This window comes from Pimephales promelas, chromosome 7 (assembly GCF_988280905.1).
Source record: "Pimephales promelas chromosome 7, fPimPro1.hap1.1, whole genome shotgun sequence".
Taxonomy (NCBI): Eukaryota; Metazoa; Chordata; class Actinopteri; order Cypriniformes; family Leuciscidae; genus Pimephales; species Pimephales promelas.
This window is the reverse complement of record NC_142775.1, coordinates 36,010,435-36,026,524: the sequence shown is the minus strand read 5'-3', so window position 1 is coordinate 36,026,524 and position 16,090 is coordinate 36,010,435. Positions and strand designations below refer to the sequence as shown.

At 40.8% G+C, this 16,090-nt stretch overlaps 1 protein-coding gene across 2 annotated transcripts; it reads left to right on the top strand.

Moving 5' to 3' along the window:
• The first annotated feature begins 862 nt into the window (after positions 1-862).
• On the top strand, positions 863-16,090 carry LOC148978389 (uncharacterized). 2 transcript variants are annotated; one of them, XM_089133396.1, is made up of 6 exons: positions 863-1,085; positions 1,170-1,331; positions 6,639-6,728; positions 9,181-9,253; positions 9,457-9,628; positions 13,013-16,090. In XM_089133396.1, exons 4-6 carry the CDS (start codon positions 9,193-9,195, stop codon positions 13,239-13,241), a joined length of 462 nt encoding a protein of 153 aa, XP_088989522.1. In that variant the 5' UTR covers positions 863-1,085; positions 1,170-1,331; positions 6,639-6,728; positions 9,181-9,192; the 3' UTR covers positions 13,242-16,090. The 2 variants fall into 2 exon arrangements, with proteins under 2 accessions (XP_088989522.1, XP_088989523.1); XM_089133397.1 differs by lacking the exons at positions 863-1,085; positions 1,170-1,331 and having other exon boundaries at positions 6,304-6,728.

The following is a 16,090-nucleotide window of genomic DNA, read 5'->3' as shown; positions in this document are numbered from 1 at the left end:
CTTTATTGTCTGTGTTTTGGTCTGGAGATCTTTCCAAAATTCTGTATATGGGGAGGAAGCGATGCCTCATAAATAAGGGGAAATTCTGTCAATGGTGGGTAAGCACTTTTTTTAATAAATATGGGGAAAATTTGGTCAATGGCGGGGAAGCATTGTTTCATAAATGAGGGAACATTGCGTAAATGACGAAGAAAGAGTTAAAGAAGTTGACATAAAAAATATTGTCTTAAAGAAATGTTTGAATAACTTCAAACTTTTTGAAAAATATAATTTGGATAATTTTATTCATTCAGATGAAATCTGACATTAACAATGGGCAATATATTGGATTAATCTCACGATCGCTATTTCATAAAACAGGTATAAACAACTGGTCACAATATTTCTGCCTCACCTTTGTTCGGTGTTTCTTCATCATTGTATCTGACGAAGTTCAGTGCACAAACACAAAGTTGTAACTAGATTTAACTTAAAACTTTAAGGCATCAATTAAACTTGGAGAGGGTTGACATGTTTTACAATGTGTTTATTATAAAAAATATTTTGCTTCTGACACTTGTTGCAAAATGATTAATTTGTGCCTTAGGGTCAGTGAGCATGATGGCAGAGCAAGTCAAAATGGAAACTACAGGCGTGACTGAGCAGAAAAAAAAATCCTATATTGTTGAGACCTGCAACAAGGTCCTAATGCGGATCCAGCCTGTGTGTTTGTTCAGAGGCTAACGGGATTACGCCTGCATTTCACTAAAATGGAAATGTTTTCATATAACCACTCCTGTAAATTTTTCCCATCGCAAATGGCTTGTGATTGCAGCATGTGTATGTTGCCTAGCAACTCCAGATGGATGTGCATTAGGTAAATCATTTTACGCCGTGTGAAAATTCAGAATGGCGCTGAAAGGTATTTTCACAGCATTTATAGGTGTCCATCTTTCAAGCGGTTGTCTCATTGAAGCAAATTTAACAGTGGAGAAGGAGAATGTTTCCATTGCTCACGCTGGACTGTGTTTGAAAGGAACAGAGAAAAGGATCATCTGGACTTGCTAACACCCAGGACGAAAACTTGGACTGATGAGATGAAAGAGGTGAGCAATGTTTTCCAGTTCCACTTTAATTGCGTTTTAAAATTAAAAGAAACAATAAGGCCTCGCTCTGTTCTGCTTTCAAAGGAAAGCACCGAACTGAACGTGGGGTACATGTGGTCACCTTGGACGAAGAATGGACTTGGTCTCAACACAGCAGAGTTGGTTGCAAATCACAAAAGCACTTTGGCAGAAAGGACAAGGCTGGTGTCACTCTTTAACCCTGGAGAATCCAGAATATATTCCAATGTATGTGAGTCAAAACCGGGTTAGGCGAACATGATTGTTTACAGTGTTTTTGCTGAGTTGTTAAGCTACCAGAATAAACTCTTTCAGTGAGATCATTACTTCTTTGAAAACCTTAAACTTCAAGAGAGATAATTATACAAACTAATAATAAGGAAGTGTCTTAAAGTGTTATGCATCACTCACTAAAAATGTCCTAATTCATTATAAGCCTTTCACATTGAGCTCTCATTAGTTTCAAGACATCACTCTGTCTCAGTCGGATTACTGATGTCTACTGCAAAGGAAAACTGGAAAGCAAGAAAATGGCATGCTCCAATTAGATTCCTCAACAGGAACACAACCTTTGGCAGGTTGTTTTCACAGTCCATCAAAAATCGTTTTTTTTTTAAACTACCAGGTTAATAGAGTGAATGCTTTTGCATGAAATTGTGAAATTATCCATACTCACGTATAGTTCTGCAGTGGTGATTTATTTTTGTAGGGAAACCCAGAAGCATCATCCTGGATCGCTCGACAAAAATAGGATTTTTCCATTGACTTTTCTGATTGATTATTGAAGAAAATATGATTCTCACACGTTTTGTCCATCAAGATAATCTTCACAAATCAATACAACCTTTATGAGTTTTGAGACCTCAAACAATTGCCTGAAGTAAGAAGCTATAAGGGAACAATACCATGGTCTCATCATTTTAGACAACTCTTTCAGTCTTAAAGGGTTAGTTCACCCAAAAACTGTCATTAAAGGGGTCATGAACTTGCTTTTTAAATTTTATTATATTGTTGTCTGAGTTCAACGTATGACGTTCGCTTGGTTTTTGCATTCAAAAACATCAAAATGAATAAGTAACAGGTTATTTTCTACCCAAGTTTTGAACCTACCTGAAAAACGGTCGGTTTTTATGGGTGTCTCGCACTGAAGACTTGGAAGTAAACGGCCACTGCTGTGAGTGGATAACAGTTTTGCATATTATAATGAGTTTCAACTCACCCGTTGGTGCACTTGGGGGAAATTGCTCATCAGCTGGACCACCAGGATGGTCCCTTCCCCTCCATCCCATCCTCCCCACCACCACCAGGATGGTCCCTTCCCCTCCATCCTCCCCGCCACCATCAGGATGGTCCCTTCCCCCTCCATCCTACCCGCCACCATCAGGATGGTCCCTTCCCCCTCCATCCTACCCGCCACCATCAGGATGGTCACTTCCCCTCCATCCCATCCTCCCCGCCACCACCAGGATGGTCCCTTCCCCTCCATCCTCCCCGCCACCATCAGGATGGTCCCTTCCCCCTCCATCCTACCCGCCACCATCAGGATGGTCACTTCCCCTCCATCCCATCCTCCCCGCCACCACCAGGATGGTCCCTTCCCCTCCATCCTCCCCGCCACCACCAGGATGGTCCCTTTCCTTCCATCCTCCCCGTCACCATCAGGATGCTCCCTTCCCCCTCCATCCTAACCGCCACCATCAGGATGGTCCCTTCCCCTCCATCCTCCCGTCACCACCAGGATGGTCCCTTCCCCTCCATCCCATCCTCCCCGCCACCACCAGGATGGTTCCTTCCCCTTCATCCTCCCCGCCACCACCAGGATGGTCCCTTACCCTCCATCCTCCCCGTCACCACCAGGATGGTCCATTCCCCTCCATCCCATCCTTCCCGCCACCACCAGGATGGTCCATTCCCCTCCATCCTCCCCGTCACCATCAGGATGGTCACTTCCCCTCCATCCCATCCTCCCCGCCACCACCAGGATGGTCCCTTTCCCTCCATCCTCCCCGTCACCACCAGGATGGTTCCTTCCCCTCCATCCACCCCGCCACCATCAGGATGGTCCCTTCCCCCTCCATCCTCCCCGCCACCACCAGGATGGTCCCTTCCCCTCCATCGCATCCTCCCCGCCACCACCAGGATGGTCCCTTTCCCTCCATCCTCCCCGTCACCACCAGGATGGTTCCTTCCCCTCCATCCACCCCGCCACCATCAGGATGGTCCCTTCCCCCTCCCTCCATCCTCCCCGCCACCACCAGGATGGTCCCTTCCCCTCCATCCTCCCCGCCACCACCAGGATGGTCCCTTCCCCTCCATCCCATCCTCCCCGCCACCACCAGGATGGTCCCTTTCCCTCCATCCTCCCCGTCACCACCAGGATGGTTCCTTCCCCTCCATCCTCCCGTCACCACCAGGATGGTCCATTCCCCTCCATCCCATCCTTCCCGCCACCACCAGGATGGTCCATTCCCCTCCATCCTCCCCGTCACCATCAGGATGGTCACTTCCCCTCCATCCCATCCTCCCCGCCACCACCAGGATGGTCCCTTTCCCTCCATCCTCCCCGTCACCACCAGGATGGTTCCTTCCCCTCCATCCACCCCGCCACCATCAGGATGGTCCCTTCCCCCTCCATCCTCCCCGCCACCACCAGGATGGTCCCTTCCCCTCCATCGCATCCTCCCCGCCACCACCAGGATGGTCCCTTTCCCTCCATCCTCCCCGTCACCACCAGGATGGTTCCTTCCCCTCCATCCACCCCGCCACCATCAGGATGGTCCCTTCCCCCTCCCTCCATCCTCCCCGCCACCACCAGGATGGTCCCTTCCCCTCCATCCTCCCCGTCACCACCAGGATGGTCCCTTCCCCTCCATCCCATCCTCACCGCCACCACCAGGATGGTTCCTTCCCCTCCATCCTTCCCGCCACCATCAGGATGGTCCCTTCCCCCTCCATCCTACCCGCCACCATCAGGATGGTCACTTCCCCTCCATCCCATCCTCCCCGCCACCACCAGGATGGTCCCTTCCCCTCCATCCTCCCCGTCACCACCAGGATGGTCCCTTCCCCTCCATCCTACCCGCCACCATCAGGATGGTCACTTCCCCTCCATCCCATCCTCCCCGCCACCACCAGGATGATCCCTTCCCCTCCATCCTCCCCGCCACCACCAGGATGATCCCTTCCCCTCCATCCTCCCCGCCACCACCAGGATGATCCCTTCCCCTCCATCCTCCCCGCCACCACCAGGATGGTCCCTTCCCCTCCATCCCATCCTCCCCGCCACCACCAGGATGGTCCCTTTCCCTCCATCCTCCCCGTCACCACCAGGATGGTTCCTTCCCCTCCATCTTCCCTGCCACCACCAGGATGGTTCCTTCCCCTCCATCCTCCCCGTCACCACCAGGATGGTCCCTTCCCCTCCATCCACCCCGCCACCACCAGGATGGTCCCTTTCCCTCCATCCTCCCCGTCACCACCAGGATGGTTCCTTCCCCTCCATCTTCCCTGCCACCACCAGGATGGTTCCTTCCCCTCCATCCTCCCCGCCACCACCAGGATGGTTCCTTCCCCTCCATCCTCCCCGCCACCACCAGGATGGTCCCTTCCCCTCCATCCTCCCCGCCACCACCAGGATGGTCCCTATACATACTTTGCTGCATTTTACAAAATTTCTTTCGACTTTTCTTGATTCGGGGTTGTATATCTGGGAACCACTATATGGAGCAATTGTCATGGCCAAGATAAATGTGTGCATCAACAATATTGCATTGAATATGAAATGTCTGTTTTAGCCATCTACATTGTTGTTCTTAACCGAAGAGTGAAAGATAAGACTAAGCGTGTAAAATAAGCTCTTTGAATTATTAAATTCTGCCCTTTTTGAAAATATGTGCAATTTATTTTAAGGCGACAGAGTGCCAACTCCACACTCGTTCTTCTGTTGGACAAACCCAAACCTCAACTTTGGAGAAGCATTAAAACTCAAACAAAACGCAGGAGTTATTAATGCTTTTTGGCTGGGCTTCAGACAGCCGTCTTGTTTTATGGTTAGAATTCGGGGAAATGATTTAATGGAAAAGGTTCAAGGCACTACCCGGCTGATTCAGCTTTCCTTTTTCCTCTGCTGTTTCACTTGCATACCTAATTCATGTTTACAAATGTTTCTCTTCCACAAGCACACACACACACACACAAATATATTCCCACTTTCCTTTTAGAGGTCATGGAAAGGTCTGCCCTGCAGGAACTGATTTATGAAATGCGCATATGCTGCAAAATGGCATGGATGGGAAATGTTCTGTTATGAATCCCTGATCTTTTTTTTTCTTCTTATTCTTCTTTTTTGTTGAGTGCCTGGCACCATTTTATCATCATCTCTAGGATTATACAGACCAACATGCACCATGACAGAACTCGTAAATTTGAGTTAAACATCTGCATGACTATTCATAAAGATAACTTACTTCATGGCATGTAAATGTGGCCAGTATAGGAAGAGGATTCTGGGATATATGTGCATGAAACACAACTCTAAAAGTCAGCAGGACCTTCTATCTTGGTCTTATTTCGAATGATAAGTGCATGATATTAATTATAATTTTGTCCCATGCAGGTCATGGGAATTTTAATCAGAAAAAAATCAAGTAATTTCCTACAAATATCCTGTTTCACTTAGAAAAACATCACTTTATAGAAGTAACATGGGTTGGAAAGAAATTTGAAGTTTAGTTTAAAGTAGAGAGGAAAAAAAACATTCAGTGGCAAAAACTATTTTCTATTTTTTTTTTTGCTTATTCTATTATCTAGACTTTTCTTTTATTATTTTGTAAAGCTTAAGCAGTACTAAGATGTCTTTCTTAATTCTGACCTTAAAGTGGCTTGTTCAGTCTTTTTTAAACAACATTTATTTCATTTTATTCTATCCACATGCAGTTGCAATTCTTTAACAGTATGTAATGTGAAAAATGCTGTTTAATATTAACTTCAAAGTGATTTATCCATAGTTTATCATTCTATTATTCTTATTTTTTTACACAAAAATGATTATAATTTTTTTATCCTCCTACAATGCTTTAGCGATATATATTAAATTATCTAATGCCAAAAATGCATTTACAGTGATCATTTTATTATTATTATTTTTTAATACCAAAATTATTTTATTTATTGTCATGCAATGCTTTAGTGATATATTAAAGTATGCCATGCCAAAAATGCTGACTTTAAAATAACTGTTATTTGCCCTGCGATGATACAGCAATATACTAAAATATGTCATGTCAATTGCAAAATGAATTTGAAATGAATAGCCAGACTTGGGGTGAATGTTCATAGTGATCAGGCCTGGGACACACTGGAACGTGGATCACATGCCTGAGAACGAAAGAGAAGGACACACAGCAGCCTGGGAAAGGAAACAGACGTCCAGAGGCTTAGTGGCTGTCATTGCGAAAGCAAATTCCCACTCTAATTAACATCAAGAGTTTCACAGACTGTGTACATGCACTCTCTCTCTCTCTCTCTCTCCATTAGTGTGGATCACAGAACAGGCTCTGGAGATACTTGAATTTATTCTCCAGCATAAGTAGGTGATGTAATCTTAGAGGCTGCTACGGAGGGGAGGTAAGTGCAAATTTTAAAAAATGGATTTGTATATTGTATTATATAGAAACAATAGCGGGTGGTGCTAAAGATCATGCAGAAAATGTCCACCTGTTAGTGATGTGGGAATGGCAAAGCGTTGGTTTTAACATTCATATTGTACAGGCTGTACAAATCTCAACCGTTTAGCAATGAGATTACAGAGAGCGCAAATGTTCTCCTGCTTCTCAGATTTTTCTCCAGGGGAAAAAAAAATCTTATCTGAAGTCTCAGAAGAAATCTTGATGTCTCACATTTGCCAAAAAAAATAAAAAAATAAAAAAGCTTTCTGCAATCAAAAAGATCAAAGAATCAAAGATATTATTAGAAACTTAAATAATTCTCATCAAATTCATCTACTACCAAATAATATGAATTGCACTGTCACAAATTGGATAGCTCTTTCCCAGCTGACAAAACGTTCTAAGAATGTTTTGCTAATGTTCTCATTAAATTATAAAAGCATTTTTAATAAATGAACGTTAAAAACTTCCAGTTGTTTAAATGTCTTAAAACTATTTTTTTGCTAAATGTTCATAAAAAAAATAAAAGGAATAGTTCAAAAATGAAAATTCTGTCATAATTTACTCACCTGCGAGTTGTTCTAAATCTGTATAAGTTTCTTTGTTCTGATGAACAGTTTATATATATATATATATATATATATATATATATATATATATACTGTATATATATATACAGATATCAAACTATGGGAGTCAATGGGGCCCAGCAACTGTTGGATTCGTCAAAATATCTCATTACCTGTTCAACAGAAGAAAGAAACCCATACAGGTTTAGAAATGAAATGATGAAAGAATTCTATTATTTTTGGTTGAACTATCACTTTAAGGCAACATTCATTGTATCATTCTTCAAACATTACGGCAATGTTACTTTTGAGGGTTCTCTGAACATTGAGAGACAAGTAGTAACATTTTAAAAATAGACAAACATCCAACTAAAATGAACAATCCACCAAGAACAAAAACACCATATGACCAATGTATAAAGAAACATTTTTATGCTAACATTTGAGAAGATTATTATAACTTTAAATAAACATTCTATTGATGTTATTAGTTTTTCCTTTGCATTTTTCGTGTACAGACGGACCCACGCTGTATGATTGATGCCAAGCCAATAGTTGGCGATTTCACTTAGTAAAGAAACACTAAGCACCTATAGACTGAATATGTGATACGCATGCGTGACGTCACTGTTTTCACAGTGTTTTTGGAGTTTCCATGGAGTTGATAACGGTATCGTTTTCAAAAACTAAAGCATTTTCAAAGATTTGTGCTCCCCAAAATGCCATTGTAGAGTAAAACCAACACATTCTCATCCCTTTTGACCATACGTCAACATCCGACGTTTTAGGGCACCCTTTAACGTCAGTTAGATGACGATCCTAGGGGGTCATCTAACTGACGCTTAGGGTCAGTTAGATGACGCGGGTAGGTTTAGGTCTGGGGTAAGGTTAGGATTAGATAGAAAACGTCGGATGTTGACGTATGGTCAAAAGCGTCAGTCAGATGACGTCTTGGGGTGAGAACGGGCTGAGTGAAAAGCATAAAATTTAGTTGAAAATGTTGTGTAAATGACCCCTAGACTTCTGAGGTTTCCTGTCAACAAATTCCCCCCTTTTTTGTAGGAGACAATATTGATACTTCAATGAAATTGACCAGATCTCCATGTAGTTTCCCATTTTATTCCTAAATGTCCACCTATGAAACACATGTAACACTAATGAATCATAACTGTATGTGTTCTCCATTAAGTCTCATGAGTTATGAACGAGAAGTCTCTGAGCAATATTTTCCTTTTGGGTTTGAGACTAACTTTCCAAAAGCCATTTGATATATTTGACTGTAATCTGAACCCTTGTTTTTGTAAATAAAAGGTCTTTCCCACATGTTTCATAATGAAGGATGGTGGGTGTAAAAAAAAATAAAAATAAAAAAATGTGCAAAAGCCAACAAGTGCTTGCGGGAATAATGAGCCTTTTTGGAATATTTTGACACTGTTTGAGCCCAGCTGAGACACATGCTGGTGGAAAGATTGTTCCATTAAATCAGAGCCAAGAGAAAATGTGCATCCTGCCCATGTCAGTAAAAGTCAAGCATACTTCGATGATATAAATCACCAAATGTGGGAGACTCATCAGAGGGGAACTCTAAACAAGAGCTCTGGAAACATGATAAAGTGAGCAAATGGACCGCAGCCATAACGATGTCAGCCCGAACAAAGAGACCACTTAAATATTGTGCTTTATGAGACCACCTCCTCAGCCTGCCGTGGCTTATATTTCTCATCAAGATAAAGAATCTCCTTTGGGCCAGTTTCACGGATCTGTTTGAAAGGCATCGCGCCATTAATACCGCCATTGTTTGGACTGATTGACGAAAACTCACAGGTTCTCTGCTTTTCCCAGGATTCTTCAGGGATGGAGAGAAGCGATTCCTCTGTGATTTCTGCCCGTCTCATCGTGTGTTTAGCGTTGGCAGGTAATCGCAACTGCCCTCTATGCCTTTGTGAGAGATTCAACAGACCCTCCCTCTTCTGTCTGTAGCAAGCAAATACAATTACTCCAAAGGAAATGGCCATTTACAGATGTGAAATCATCCTCTGTGTAAATTATACGTCTTTTAGTGGCTGTAGAAATGGCTAGTGTCTCTTTTCTAATGCATCTCCTTTTACTTTGTCCCAGTCTTGGTGGAGAGAGCAGAAAGCATCTGGAAGCTGCCAAACAGGTGCAGGGGTCTGCCATGTGACGAAGCGACCTATGATGCTACCAGTCAGGAATACTGTGTTCAGCCGTTCATTCGGACTATGGCAACCACTGACTACCAACTCAGTTGTCCCTGGCCAACCACTAGAAGGTGAGATAGTTGATTGTTATATTGGCTTGACACAAGCAGTCGTAACTTCTCCTAGAGCAGGGGTCCTGGAGGGCCACAGCCCTGTAGAGTTACCTCCTTCAACACATACCTGGGCTCCATCCGAATTAGCATGCTTCCCTACTATACACTCTTAGAAAAAAGGGTTCATTGGGGTCTATATACGTTTACTCAACTCCAAAGAACCTTTTATGCTAAAAAAGGTTCTACAGTGACAAGAAAGAACCCTTTTGACACAAAGGTTCTTTATAAGCTATGATTCATTAATATATTACATCATTATGCGACATTTTGTAGTTGTAATTAAATTATTGTTTATTAAACTGTTCTACTTAATATTTTCTAACCCCCATATCTTGAATTTTGTGATCATTCACATGCATTCATAAATACATTTTAGGGTCTTGATGTTTGTCAATAATATGAAATATTTAATCCGGAAATGACAAAACAAATGATATTGAATGAACCCAAAAGGTTCCATATATAGAACCTTTTTCCTGGTTGCAAAGAACCCTAAGGCCGTGTGTCCACCAAAGCTAAAAACGCTAGACGCTCTGCTGAAGACTCCATGCTCGTTGCTATGATACAGAATATCCGCAGCACAGTTTGAATGTTGTGACAGTTGGTCGGTGTGGTTTAATCTCGCCCCTCCTCCACTGTGATTGGACGGCTGGGTAAAAAGTGACAGTGATGAGCGCTGCGTTTTATCCAAAGTTGAACATTTTTCAACTCTCGGCGACCAGTAAGGCCGTGTGTCCACCAAAGCGTTTTTCCATGCGCCTGGCGTATGTTTTCAATTGTTTTCAATGGGAGCGCCACGTTTTTTAAACGCCATGAGCGTACCGAGGCGCTGAGCGTTTTTTTCACGCTGAAGCGCCAAGCGCCCAGCGTTTTTACTGGTCGCTGGGAGTTGAAAAATGTTCAACTTTGGATAAAACGCAGCTCTCATCACTGTCACATTTTACCCAGCCGGCCAATCACAGTGGGGGACGGGCGGGACTAAACCACACCGACCAACTGTCACAACATTCAAACTGCTGCATACTGTATATTCTGTATCATAGCAACGAAACGTCTCAACAGAAAAAAAGCTGCGCTGCCAAAACGCTCTCAAGCGCCCAAAGCACGGCGTCTTCAGCAGAGCGTCTAGCATTTTCAGCTGGCTAAAAACGCTATGGTGGACACACGGCCTAAAAAACGCCGGGCGCTCGGCGCCTCAGCGTGAAAAAAACGCTCAGCGCCTCGTTACGCTCATGGCGTTTAAAAAACGCGGCGCTCCCATTGAAAACAATTGAAAACATACGCCAGGCGCGTGGAAAAACACTTTGGTGGACACACGGCCTAAAGGGTTCTTATTACAGTTTTTTTTATTCGCTTTGGTACTATTTTCACAAGTAAGGTGTACATTTTCAAAACTCTTAGTGCTAATATCACAACAGATCATCAAAAGTGCACTTTTTTCAAACATTTAATCATGTTTTCAACTGTGTTAGTACAATTCACACAATCACAAAGTATCCTTTTCACAACACAAAATAAGTGTTTCATCTACATTATTGTTTCATTCACAGTAACTGCCTTTCATAAAGCTCTTACTATCAAACTTTTAATTTGCATCTCTTTTTGCTCAGTTTAATACTTTTGTCTATTATTTAATCCAACAGATCTTAATGGTTAATCAATTAATCATTTGGTAAACCTATAGATTTTTATTTCAGCAATATACAGTATATGGATTTTGAGAACTACAGAAATAAAATGTGTGTTTGTATGAAAATTTACAGTAAATTACATGTAACCACACATGATGAATACTCAGCTAATTGATTTCACATAGTGGTAACCACATTTGGCCACTATATACTGTAAATGATTGTAGAGGATGTCTTCATTGATCCTTCACTTGATTACATGATGGATATTTGGAAATTATAGATTATGTAAATGTTGGGTACTGTAAGTGCATTGCCTAATGTTACAGTAAAACTGTGTAATATGTCTTTCATAGTACTGTAGTATATTCATTTCAGCACTTCTAAGGCTGATTTGAAACATGTATCTTGCATTGTTTGCTGTTGGATGAACTGATTGTTAAAAGTACTAAAATGAAAGAAGATCATATTGTTGTGTTTCAGTGATTAACCAAATGTTCTCATTGCATATTACAATAATCTTGTGTTTGAAATAATGATTATGTGGACTGAAAACATGTGCAACTGACTGAAAGCATTACATCAGGTTTTGAAAGAATGACTAGCTGCGTTACAAGTGTGATCAGTTTGGATTTTTGTACTAAGAGTTTTGAAAATGTACACCTTACTTGTGAAAATAGTACCAAAGCGAATAAAAAAAAACTGTATTGAACCCTTAAAAAGAGTTATGTATAGAACCTTTTAGGGGTTCCAAATATGTAGCACTGATAGAACCTTTTAAGTTTCTAAATAGTGCCTTTTCTTCTAAGAGTTTATAGTGGGTGAAAAAAAGGGACAGACAGATAGACAGATAGACAGATAGACAGATAGACAGATAGATAGATAGATAGATAGATAGATAGATAGATAGATAGATAGATAGATAGATAGATAGATAGATAGATAGATAGATAGATAGATAGATAGATAGATGCATCCGGGACAAAAATAACAATTTCCCCACAGTAGCGATTTGAATGACTAATCCTCCTCAGAGAGTCCGCAGTCTAAGTCATGGGAAAGTCAAGTCTTTCTGCTTCCCTAGGGTCTTTGTAACATCAGATTTTTATGAACTGAAACGCCAAACCCAGAGGATGACTCTACACTCTTCAATCTTCACGACGGCCAGCCCATGTGGGTTGTCTTAAACCAAAATATTTAGTCCAAGTAATTGTGTATCTCGATGAGCCAACTAATTACAGCATACCTTCATATTGACTTCTCTGTAGTGCCAGGGCTGTCACTATAATTCAGGGGGCGCAGGACAACATTTTTATGGTTTGGCCCCTACTTCCTGCTAATGAATAGGTTATACGAGTGGTTCTCAGCTGGTGGGTCATGGCCTAAAAAAATAGGTACAGTTCTATACTGAGAAAACAATGCCTTAAAGCATGCAATAAAATGCAACTTACAGTATATAATGATATTTCATTTCACAAATCGTAGATATTGTCTTTTCTATACATAATCATATATCAATTTGTGAAAGGAGTAAACATTTCCCACAGATTTTACTGTTGACATTAAATTAATTAACAGTGTATATAGTTCATGCACTTCTTGGTACCATTAATTAATTGTTAAATGAGTGTTGAATAATGTTTTGAGGGCATTTTTGCATGGAAAAAACAGTTTCTCTCCAATTCACCTGCTGTTTCTTATGGTCCCTCAGCTACTACGTCAACCTGATGATGTGCCTTGAGGTTCGGGCAAACAACACATGCTGTACGGACGCTTCATTCAGACACCACATGCTGATGGATATCCATAAGGAGTATTTTTCTCTGTGCTTTTATATGAAGGATCCAGGTGTGCCCATCCTGCTGCTGCTCATCGTCCCCTGCTCCATCGCCCCATTCATAATAGCGTTCCTTTGCCAGTGTTTCAAGACTTCTTCATAGACTGCCAAATGACAAACAATGATCAGACAGAGTGTAACTTTTTAGAATGGACAATGTGAATGAATCAAAGTATTCTCAGATGTTTTGAAAGGCCTGACACTCACAATATATCTGCAATGATATTGCACCATTTAATTGGCTATTAAGTTTCCTATGCATTTGGCAGATACTTCTATCTCTGAATCCATAAAAAACGCAAAATTACAAACGAGTTTGTGAAAGCGATGACTGCATGCGCATTCGTGTTACGTGTTCAGTCTATAGCCGTGTAGTGTTTCTTTACAAAGTGGCATCGCCAATTACTGGCCTGGCAGCAGAATACAGTGTTTTTAGTTGTTTTCACGGATCCGTGTGAATGTGGATCGTTTTGACAAAGTAGTTGTCTCTGCGCTAAAATAAAACCTTTCTGTTTTTAATGCATTGTTTTCATGTAAATGTACACTTATTCTCACCAAGAGTTCCTTTATTTAACAGAAAAAAAAACAGGTATTGTGAAATATTATTAAAATTTGAAGTTTTCTACTTCTACAACTTCTACTTTTGTCGAAAGTTGACTAAAGTTTTGTCGCTCGAGTTGTCTTCGCTGATACGGAGAATGGCGGCGAATACACAAACCTGCCAGACATAGAAGCCAGGTGAGCGTGAACGCACATGACAAAATGCAAATTTAAAAGAAAGATATCATACAGACTTTTTTGCATAGTGCATACACATAATATATTTATATATATATTATGGGCATGTGCAAAAATGTGCAAAAATTACTGATAAGTCAAATTAAAAACATAAAAATGCTCATTTTAAATAAAAATGTCAGACATACTTAAAAGGTATACAGTATATATATATATATATATATATATATATATATATATATGCAGAGAGAGAGAGAGAGAGAGCTACAGATAGATAGTCAATGCAAAGATATTTGAAACACATAATAAATATTTATTTTGAGACAAAAAAATAACAATTTATTTTACAGTGCTCTGAAAACAGTGTTTTCTTTTTACAGAATAGCAATTGGAACTGCTATTAAATATACACATAACATCATAGTATTTTCAGTATTGCTAATGCTAAAGTAATACATAATTTTCACCATATGAACTCAAAACGTTTGTCTTATTTTCTGACAGACAAACTACACGTCGTAATTATGACCAGGCAACACTTTTAGAGATCTACTAGAGGTCTTTCTGACATGGTCTAAAATGCTGCAAACTGAAAAACCACTACATAAAATAAAGGATTTGCCATGACTCTTTTTCCCCCATGTGTTATCTAGAGGTTGTCTCATCTTTATCTACTGTAAAATTAGCACTGTTTGAATAAGCATGTAACAGAGGTAATGTGTCTCAGTGTCTTCAGCTTGTAGTCTTAACTGTTTACAACTGAGTAAAATGCTTTGTTAGAACCAAAACACTGGCTTTTGTGTGGTCTGTGTGAACTGCTAAAATGTGTTGGGTGTGAATGAGATTAATATAATCTGAATAAAATATTTCTGATTGTCATCCATTTCATCACAACGGGAAGAAGAATGGTGTACATTTAAAAGTCACAACATGAAACAAAATGCAAGCAAGTGTAAAAGGCATCAGACATGACGTTAAACACATCTTTCATAGCATCGGGTGGGTGGTCTGCACATACAGGGTGGCACCATCCACCAAAACCGCACTCATTCAGACACACATTTCGCGGTTGCACAATTCATACTGTTTCCTTTTCATCCTAAAAACCACAAACAGGAAATGGCAGTGCTTTTTATTATGTCACATAATAACCAAATGCACACAAAGTGTTTTTTTTTCCTGTTTCAACTTCTCATATGACCCTAAAATAAGCGAGGTATCCGCGAACCCAACCCACACAAGTGTGTACTTCAACTACAGAGAGCTTCTGGACTTCCACATCAGGTGAAAGTCTCCAAGACACTTGGTTAGTTGGGTGAGTATCCGGTCTATTACCACTGTAACAGTTCTGTGGCTGCAAGAAATCTACGCCACTCCATGTCCATTCACTGCATCACATTCAATATTAAAACTCCTTGCTTTGTGCTTAAATGAATGATCTGATATTTCCTAACCTGAAGGGGAATTCCATGTCAAACATATTGGTTGCAGCAATCATGAGGCAAAACACTGAAGGAATATGATTCGCATTTGCAAAACTAGGTTAGTCATTGAAAACAGTTTAAAACAACACCCTTCTGATCTAGAATAAATCTTTTTCTGTTGTACCAGACTGCCATGACTGATAGTAGACAACAGAAAATGCTGTTGCTGCTACATAAAAGAGGTTTTGAAAACAGAACATTCATTTAATAGCTTTTATCTCACATGTTCTGAAAATAATCTAAGAAAGAACTGAATTCAATGTAAATGAATAGCAGAAAACTTGGTGATCACTATGTGTTTTGGCCCAAAACTACTCAGGGTATCAAGTGGTGTTTACCATTTCCATTCTTTCATTTTCAAGCTTAAGGTAAGTTTTGTTTTGGGACCAGATCGGCTAAATCCAGGAATCATGAGGCCAAATGGTTTAACTTTAGGTCAAATTGTTCAAAGGTTATAAGCAAATACATTTTTTGACAAGTCTGTTTTCCTTCAAGACATAGTTCACCCAAAATTGAAAAATCATGTAGGCCTACTTTTTTCTTCTGCAGATTCATACAAAACTATGATATTCTGAAGAACTTTGTGAACCAAACAACACTGGACAGAATTGACTCCCACTGTATCTCAAGCTATTTATGTTTATGGTTCACAGTCTTTATGTTTGGAATCACATGAGGGTGATGAATGATGACAGAATATTCGAAGAGTTCAGATGCAAAAGCCTCTAAA

Excerpts from the sequence above, each read along its gene's own strand:
- LOC148978389 (XM_089133396.1), top strand. The coding sequence starts at position 9,193 with ATGGAGAGAAGCGATTCCTCTGTGATTTCTGCCCGTCTCATCGTGTGT. Across the intron at positions 9,254-9,456 it reads CGTGTGTTTAGCGTTGGCAG|TCTTGGTGGAGAGAGCAGAA; the intron begins GTAATCGCAACT and ends ACTTTGTCCCAG. Across the intron at positions 9,629-13,012 it reads CCCTGGCCAACCACTAGAAG|CTACTACGTCAACCTGATGA; the intron begins GTGAGATAGTTG and ends ATGGTCCCTCAG.